A 9,431-nucleotide genomic window follows, 5' to 3' on the forward strand; every position below is an offset into this window, starting at 1 on the left:
CTTTCCCGGGCTGTTTTTGCACTGAATACTCAAGCAATGACTGTCATTCTCAGAGACATCCTTCTTTCTGCCAAGTTCTTCTCCGAGTTAAGCAGGCTAGCTCCATAAAATCAGAGGAAAATGAGCACAGAAAAGAGTTGCTATCTTGGAACCAAAAAGTCATTAATTTAATGAGGTCTGGAGCCTGTTTTGGGATGATCTGTGAAACAGCTAATTTCTTGCAGACAAAACCCCCCTGAAACTACAGGGAACCCCCTGCAACCATTCGTTTCTAAAATCAGTACCCTGAAAAAGGAATGAATCAAAAAATACATAAAAGAGTAAATAGTGGGGATAAGGTGATGAGCTAAAAATGATTCTTGGCTGAAATGGCACATTTTCTTCTGTTGAAACACTTGCACACAAAAGATGGGCTGGTTAAAATTAAAACCCAGATGCCTAGTGCCTCAGCTTGTGGCCCACCGCATACTCCTTAGGAACGCTGAGCAGCGCATGGAGTGGTTTGTCTTACATGGTAGATTTCACCTACTGGCCCTGGAAAAACGTGCCTTTCCTTGGGGCTACGCTTTTTGTAAAATCGCATCTCATCAGGCTTAAAGTGGGGGACCAGTGCGCTGTGCTGGTGTCCGGCATTGACCTGGTGGTGCTGATTGTGCTGCCTGCTATGGTTAGCAGTTGTCATAGTGGTAGTTAAAATGTTTCTCCTGGCCTGAATTTTTTTCATATTTAGTTTATATTGCTTATATATATACACTGGCTTTACGGCCACGCGTTTAGGGTCCTGATTTTCTGTGCCAGACTGTCATTGCTTCAAACTAGTTTAGGGAAATCCACTCCAAAAAGGCACGTGGCATTGCTCGGGTAACAATCTGCTGGATCTGTTCCTGCATTGCTGTACTCAAACGGTGAAGGGCCTTTCTCTTCCTGCCTTTCTTTCTCTTGCTTGATGACAGTATTACATCGCATGTGAGATTCTGCGAGCACAGTCCTATTATTTATCGCTTGGAAAACAATGAACAGGAATAAAAACACAGGAATGAACAAGATTTAGTTAGGTGTGAATTTTCCCAAGCAAGCTAAGGAATTCCTTATGCAGTTTGCTGTACTAGTTACCTCTGACGAGCTGGGATTTCCCCCTTGGCGGGCATTTGCACACAGCGCTTCATACACCCCCTTTCCTGGTGCCGTTGTCTGCAGCAGTCCTTCACAGAACTGTTCTGGAGAAGGTTGCTGGATTGATACTCTAGTTCAGCAGCGGTTGATAACAGTTACGTTACCAAAGGCGCTGTATGAAAAATCTACAGCAGTCTTTCCAGCGCTTCCTTCCCCTCCTAGGTACCACCAACAGATACACAGAATGTATTTGTGTGATGAAGGTATCTTGCTCTTACTTCTGTCAAGCACTATGCCAGGAATGTTGCCAAGACCTTCTCCATCAATAACATCAGGTCTCCATTTCAGCTGACCAGCTGTACAAATCTCAGAGTAGTAACTGCACAGCAGCCCATCAGTTTTTATAAGCCTTTTGTCTGCTTCTAGTACTGCTGGTGGACTTGTACCTCAGTTTCTAACATGTTCCTGCACCATTTACCTTGACTGAAAATGTCCCATTTCCATTTCTGTCCCAACTGCACAAGTGTGTGATTAACTTAGGATTAGTCTTGGTTATAACACTGCAAGGTTCATCCGGAATTTGGAGAGCAGATCCCTGGAAAGGCAGAAGTCCAGAAGCCCTAGCTAGCTGTTCGGCAAGGGTTGGGTCACAAACCGAAGAAGGTATGACATCTCCGTGACATTTCATCATCGCTGGGCTGACAGAGCACGGGGCTGGCTGGGGGTGCAAATATTCTGCAAAAGTCTAATCACAACATATGACTCTGGTCAGGCTTGGAGCTTCTCGAGGACCAGATTTTTAGGCTGGTGAACAGAAAATATAGCATACACAGTTGAGCATAGGAGAGCGTGATAGGTTGTCTTCGGCATGCCTCAAGAAACACTCAGTTTATGCCAAGAGTATATTATGAGAAGTGTATTTTACATTGGGTGTAAAAGTACACAAATCTTTAGGAAAAGAAGGAAGACCTTTAATCGTGGTGCCAGACCCTCATTGATATGTTTGCATCTCTTTTCCATAAAGTTAATATCAACATAAATAGTTACCTTGGCTTCAGTCTCCTGGAACTAACCGATAGGGCAGGATGTTTACGTACGTTAGCTCTGGGAATCAGTCAGAGCAGACAGCAAGGGACACGTTTACATAGTCCAGTATTTACAGCGTACCTAGACAGAGATTATCCCTGCCAGCTGCAACACCTGTGCTGTGCTCACAGGTGTTTCAGAGCACCCAGCACCACCCTTCCTGCCAGCCTTGCTGTTCCCCTACCCGGGAGCACAGGGACCAGAAAGATGCTAGAAAAACAGGTACACGTTTAGTAAAACCATGAAAAAATAACCACCCGCTCTAATAAACAAGTAGCCATGAGTCTGAGTATTGCCACTCAGTTCACTGAGAATGTGTGCTTGTAGGGTTTTTTACCCCTAGGGTGTGAAAAGGCAGCATATTACATCAATATAGGATCCAAATTAACTCTCACTTTCCTTTCTGCCTGGTATAATTTTACTCGATAGCTGAAAAGCCTACAGTACTTTGTTTTAGCATTACTCCATCCCTCAAATAAGTTTCCCCCTCAGAGTCTCCATCCTTCACGCATTTTTATTAAATATAAATTTATTTATAAATTTAAGAAAAAACCTTTCCCATCGTAGCCACTATTGAATGTGTTTATATGGTGGCCAGAAAAATCGAATACATTTTCTAGTTGTACAACTTTCCTCTAATTCAAAGGAGGAACCTACTTAATTTTACCATGAGCATAAAACCTAGAACAAAGCCAGGAAAACCCCAGTGGCAATAAAACCAGAAACTGCCTACCAGCTTCTGAAACAGTTTTCAAACTTCTTATCTGAGAAGTTCTGAAAGGAGCCGTCTTACGGCTGTTGAGAAGGACACGGCCTGTTCCTTGGAACAAGACCGTAAAGAAGTACTAAAATAGGATGGGAGGTGTCCATGCACGAAACACGGGGGAGAGGCGAGACGCGCCGCCGAAGGACAGGCAGCACAGACGTTCCTGCTCACGGTGGTTCTGACTCTGCTCCGGTACAGTTAGACTGTCTGAATGCACTACCTGCTGCTGTCACAGCCTCTTGAGGAAGAATGCGGTGAGGGTTTTTTTCTTTCAAATGTGCTTTTCTTCTTAAGACATTCCTGGACTACTGCCCACCACCACCTGATTAAAACAAAACTTGCAAAGTCATAAAACAGTGACCTGCAATTAAGCTTCAAAAGAAACAAACAAACCCTAAAAACAACAGCAAGGGACGCGATAATGTCTCTCAAGAATTTGTCTATGATGTCGCAGTTAAAACTGTCAAGTCCAAATCCCTTTCAGACTCCAGATCTGGATTACACTTATAATCCAAAGATTGCAAGATATTGTCGTGGTCATATACTCTGAAATTAATTGTGTAATGAATTTTTGTGAAATCAGTCACAATTAGAATATTTATTCAGTTAGGTATAACCTCAACAAATGTAACTTTTACAAAATCATTTGGATTAATATAAAAATATGGATGAAAAAACATTTTAAAAATTGACCCAGAGGCAAAATAGTAAATATAACAAGGAGAAGGTGTAAGAATGTTCCTGCCACCATATTACCTGGCTGCTGCTTTTTGCATTCAGATACTGAACATGGAGCAAATCTCAGGAGCAAAGAAACAGGGACAGCTGTCAAAGTGAGCGTTTTAAAAACGCTTATGCTGTACGTGAGACTGTCCTGCTTACACGATGGAACGTGTGACCGCAGCAGCTCTTTCTCTTGGTCTAACTGTATCATGGCCTTGGTGAAGCGAGGGAACAGCAGGAGCGCAGTTTTCGACAAGCTCTCAAGAATGTGGCAGAAGAAAAGTTTACTCATGTCCTGGAAGGGAAAGTTTCCGGGTGGGCAGCTGCCGGAGCCGGTGCCTCACCACGCTCTGAGGAACACACTGCTCAGCAGTTGTTTTTGCTTCCTGCCTTTGGAGGTCATCCAGAAATGACGTGGACCGGAGCAATGCTATCTGGTGATCCTCCCCACCAATCCGTTCGTGTAGTGCAGAGCTTCCAGATCATTTTATCCAATGTGGAGCCAGAATGAGTAATGGAAACAAATTTGTACAAAGCTGCTGTGCTGCATTGGAGATGGATTCCCTGAGGCCATTTCTCTTTGTATGTCTTAAGTGACAGTGTTGTTTTTTTTTTTTTAAAAAAGAAATGGAGAACACACAGTGAACCTAAACCACATCCACTTACATGCAGCCAGGCACAGCTTAAAGATGGATGCATAGTTTCAGGTTTGAACTTTGAGTTCGCAGGCAGGTTTAAACAATATTTTTCTTTAGCAAATGAAGGAGGGGTTTACTCAGCAGCACCAGTCAGTTGCCTTGGTTGTGCATAACGTGTCTGCAGACTACTCCCACCTTTAAGAGCACCTAGTGACATCCTGTGGCACAAGAGTGCAGTTACTGCACATTGTGCTGACAACACATTATAAAGGTTAGACATAAAACGGAATTCTCAGTGACTTGTAGATGAAAGCTCCCTTGTCATGATTAATGAACTACTGGAATCCCAATAAAGAGAAACATTTTCTCTTCAGACCTCAGAGCCTGCCCTTTTCAAACATTAAACCTGTGTGAATTTGCAGGCTGTGCAAACTCCAGATACTCTGAGTCACTTCTAGATACCAGGCTCCATTGTCCTGTGCCAGTTACGTACCATTATTCACGCAGTAAGTGCATACATGACTTAGTATTCCCCGATGCGAGGAGAGCACAGTCTCCTGCTTCTGTGTCACCAGGAACACCGATGTGTTTCCTATATGTGCAGCGGGCAACGAGGCCCAGCCTGGTGCCATCTGACAGCACAGCACAGAAGTGCTCCAAAGGAACAGAAGCAAACCTCAGGTTTGAGGATTACCAACATCCATGCGCTTGAAACATTGCTACTGAATTTGAAATACGAGGGTTTGCGGTCTGGTAGTTGTACTTGCACTGTGGTCACAGCCACAGAAAAGGACTGGAGTAAAGCGTGGGTTGGAAAACTGCTCTTCTAAACATCTCTCTGCTAGCTGAGCTTAGTGAAAACGGACTTTAAGGGACTGAGGACAGTTATACACGGACAAGCTGCTCAGTGTTGTCCGTACTGAAATCAGCTTTTTCCTTCTGCATCTTAAAAAAATATGATACCTATTTTTTTTTTCCACACAAGGAAAATGAAAGAGTAAAGCGCACCCAACCGTTACAGAAATATTGTCACCTAGTACTAGAATGGCCGTGGTTTGCTATGGGCAATCCTTATATAACAAGGATTTGTGACAGAGAAGTGGCACTTTTATCTGAAATACTGAAGACTATTAAATTTCTTCCCTGGTCCTCTTACAAATGTGCATAATGCTTCCACAGCCTGTGGCAAGGTTTCTGTGCACATGCTGCATCCTCTTTGATGGCTTCCTGCTTTGCTTCCACATGTGGAGTAACCGTGAGACACCTGTACTGCTTTCAAAGCAAGAGAGGGCAGGAAAAATATTTCATGCAGAAAATATTAATTTCATCCCCTAACCTGGTTAGACCAATTAGCACTAATTAAGTGTAAGATAGCTTATAACTCCTCTCACAGAATAAATTAAACTGTTTTGACTCATATTAGCACAGGACAGAGGGCATCAGCACAGCGACTACATTACATGCTTGCCATAACACGAGCGCATCTGTGAGCTGCGGCAGTGCCCTCGGGAGCCGGTTTCAGTCATCGCTCGTTTCTCACAAAGTGCTCTGGGCTGCTTTAATTATGCTGTTCCCTTGATAGATTTGCTCCACAAAGCAAATCCCTGTTTCCAACTGCTGCCCAAGAGACAAAGTGTTACTCCCAATAAAGCTCCAAGTCTGAATCACAAAGGTCCTACCCAGAATCTGAACTGAAAGTGGAAGTTATGTCCCATCATAAGTAAAAAACAAGTACCTCACTCCGTCCTTTCCGAAATTGAGACATAACTTTGCCCCGTTCTCACGGGGCTGAGATACATGCTGCTTTGTTTCACTGCTTTTACTTTGAATTACACTTTTGATTTTAAAAATAAATCTGCTTACAGCTTGCTCCAGATTGTAAGTAGAACTAATACCTCCTGCAGGTAACAGAGGGATGCCACAGTGAATTGGGCTCACAGGCACGCAGTAAGGCGTAGCTTGGGAAATGCTGCTGCAGCGACAGTCGCCTCAGCATAAACACCGGAAAGGAGGACCCTGCTAAGCAGCAGGCGACCTCTAAAAGCACAAGGTATTCTTTGCCTCACAGCCTTGACACATCCCCACAAGTTGATGTTTTTGGTTAGTAATGAGGTGAACAGTGGGAGCAGAGTATAGGACTGACAAGCTTGTAAAACTCTCCTGACATACACCCCTTAATCACCACCAGCCTACCTAGGAGCTGGAGCTCGCCTTAGTCATACACAGATGAACACTCACTGCGTTCTCTTAGGGCGGTGATAAATAGCAAAGTCCTAACAACAGCACAAACTCTGAGCAGCAGAAGACCCAAATCCTTAGTGTTTTCAGGGAGAAAAGATGCGTGGGTGTTATGTAATGAAGACATTTAACGTCACTAAGTCTCTCTTTGTTTTTTATCTATAGATGAAGTATGTGTAACTGATAGAAGTTGTAGACAAGATGTAAAATGATGTGTCTAACACTGCACTCTTACCTAACTACGTATAAGTAGTTCCTCTGCAAAACAAGTAGCTAAACGCACTGGGTTACCTGCATAAATATTTCCTCTAAACCAGCTAGTTTACAGTGACTACCTAATTAAGAAGGAACCACTGCAGAATAAAGTTATAGGGAGAAATTTACTACCATGAGCTTTACTCTCTTTCATGCGGTATTTCCTTCCTAACAAACCTGATTGTTTTCCTGCAGTCTATAAGCACAGTAAAGGCTTCCTTTCGAGGGGAGGTGCTCTCAAGCAAGCTGTGTGAGAACCACCCTTGGACCCAGAGGGCTCAGTGCAGTGCGGACACCTGGCTTCCAATCAGTACAGACACGTTCATACATCGGTGCTTCAGGGTCCAAGATGATCCATCTGTTGGAAAATTGCATTTCTGTAAGGCTGCACTGGTTCAGACAGTGCTAGCCAGACGATCTTTCACGCTGCTCTACCACACAGTGTGAACAAGCCCTTAACGATTTGGACTGGGGTGCAGGTTCCTGACATCCTTAACTCTTTGGGTTTTGTCTACAAATAACCTTACAGCAGCAAGAACTAATCCGATTTTCAAACCATTAGCAAACATCCTTAACAAACATCATAACTAACATCATTAGCAAACCTGGTACAACTTAGCGTGAAGGCGAGATTTAAATAGCAGCATAATCTAAGCCACATTACGCCACTTCAGTGGTGGTTGAAATTCCAGTTGTATTGATTTTAGTAGAAACCACGTTAGTTCAATTTGTTCTCTTCCATTTGAAAGCTGTCTACAAGAAAAGCTCGAACAAGCTCACCACGTTGGCTGCAATGGATGCTGATAACTGAAAGTAACAATAATCAATTGGCTGGAGAATCTTACCGGAATATCAACATATTCTCTCTTTTTTTAAGGCTGAGCAAAACCTTTCCCTTGCAATTTCTCTTCTTTTTCATAGAGTTAAAACATAGAAGCAGCACTTTACAGGATTCTTCGGGATAATATGATTATAGGATAACATACACTGCAACTAAAATCTACGCTATAGTAATTCCGTGGGCCTCTCCTTTTTGGTGATATTTCACTCCAGATCTTCTTCATTTACAGAAAATAATCCTCCTAAGGAAGTTTGTCTTCCCTCTACAGCTCCCAGTGGAGATTTCAAAACTGAGAAATTAGTGTCAGTATGGAAAAATTATTTGTGTTCATAAGCTCCTGCAGCAGATGTCCACAAAATACTTGAAGTATGAAGCAATTTCAGAGGGGACGTATTTGACTGCCTCTGTATTTTCATGAGGCAAAAGGAAAAAAGAATCAAACAAAGGTTTAAATGAAAGTGACAATTTATTGAAGTTTACCTTTGCAAAGTGTTCATAGATCAAGCAGCAGATTTTATTTATGAAAAAAATTAGATAGTGAAGCAAAAATGAAAGAAGAGCTATAAGCACTGCCTCTGTGAAAATGGCTTTATCGTAAAATCAGAGCTGGAACTTCCCCATCACAATAATTTATTGTTTCTCTTCTGCTTGTAATGTATTTATATTCCAATTTGCCTACAAATTTCTTACTTTTATACTAGGAGAGAGATGGTGCATTTCTTAGTGGATGTTGTTTACCTGTTTTCCAGTAACAACTTTGTTAAATACTTTGATGTGATGTACGAGTGCTTGCAGTAGGCATGGGTCAAGCCCTTCCCAAATGTTCATCCACAAAGCCAAGCCGTGACGATGGTGATGTACGAGTGTACAGCGCCCTCCTTTTGGCTCTCCTATGAGATTTGATTCCCATACGGCCTTCTGAAGAAACGGCAACATTATAGAAAGTCTATAGCAATCTCCTCCCCTAAATTAAGCCAAATGACATCCCAGAATGGAGGCAGTTCCAATAGGAGTGTCTAAAGCAGGGGCAACTTCCGATTTTGCAAGCACGTGAGGCTTACAAAACGGTCTGCTTTGTTCAGATACTCCAGGAGATCTTCCAGACAGAGGATACAATCATGCTGCTGGAGAGATCCATCAAGGCAAAGGAGTATCCACTGAAAGTGGCCCAGACTCGCCTGGAGGGAAGAGCTAAACGACCTAATATAGAACTTTGCCGCGATGCACCTCAGTTTCAGTAAGTAAAGGCCAGGCTGCTCTGGCCCTTCCTTCACTGGCCACTCAAGAACAGAAAATTTAATGCCAGTGTGAATCAATTGCTTGTTGGTGGCTGATATCTTTTGGGATTCAGTCTCGAGTCCAAGTAGGGACTTGAGAATGGATTTTAATTCTGTTTTGTATGAAACAAAAGATTCCACTTTAGGAAATTTTAGGAACATGTATTCCAGACAAAATTCTGTCTTTTGATGCAACACTCCTCCCTCCCCCAAAACTAACGGTCTAGCTCCTTAAAGAGTCAACTGCAAATAAGGAAGAGGCAGCATCTCTTGCTGCCTCACCTACTTTTCAACTGCATACTGGCTCCCGTGTCATCCCGGTTAGCCCCTTCGACATACCTGTTGGCTACACAGCTGCGGGGCTTCCCGGCCCGTGGTGGCATCAACTCGGGAGTCCCTGTGCTGCGATCCATCGTACAGTGTGTACTGTGACTCTCTGGAGAGAGAGGAAACGTCCGAGAGCGCAGCCTGCCTTCCCTGATGACTGAAAAAGG

General features: G+C 43.2%; 1 protein-coding gene across 1 annotated transcript in view; it reads left to right on the forward strand.

The window, feature by feature from the left end:
* TEKT5 (tektin 5) overlaps nucleotides 1–9,431 on the forward strand; it is a 19,936-nt gene that overhangs the window by 7,673 nt on the left and 2,832 nt on the right. Inside the window, exon 6 of the mRNA XM_010141856.1 lies at nucleotides 8,743–8,897. Within this exon, the coding sequence (XP_010140158.1) occupies nucleotides 8,743–8,897 (155 nt within the window). The remainder of the gene's footprint in view (nucleotides 1–8,742; nucleotides 8,898–9,431) is intronic.

This window comes from Buceros rhinoceros, unplaced genomic scaffold (genome assembly GCF_000710305.1).
Source record: "Buceros rhinoceros silvestris isolate BGI_N320 unplaced genomic scaffold, ASM71030v1 scaffold8008, whole genome shotgun sequence".
In the NCBI taxonomy this organism is placed as follows: Eukaryota; Metazoa; Chordata; class Aves; order Bucerotiformes; family Bucerotidae; genus Buceros; species Buceros rhinoceros.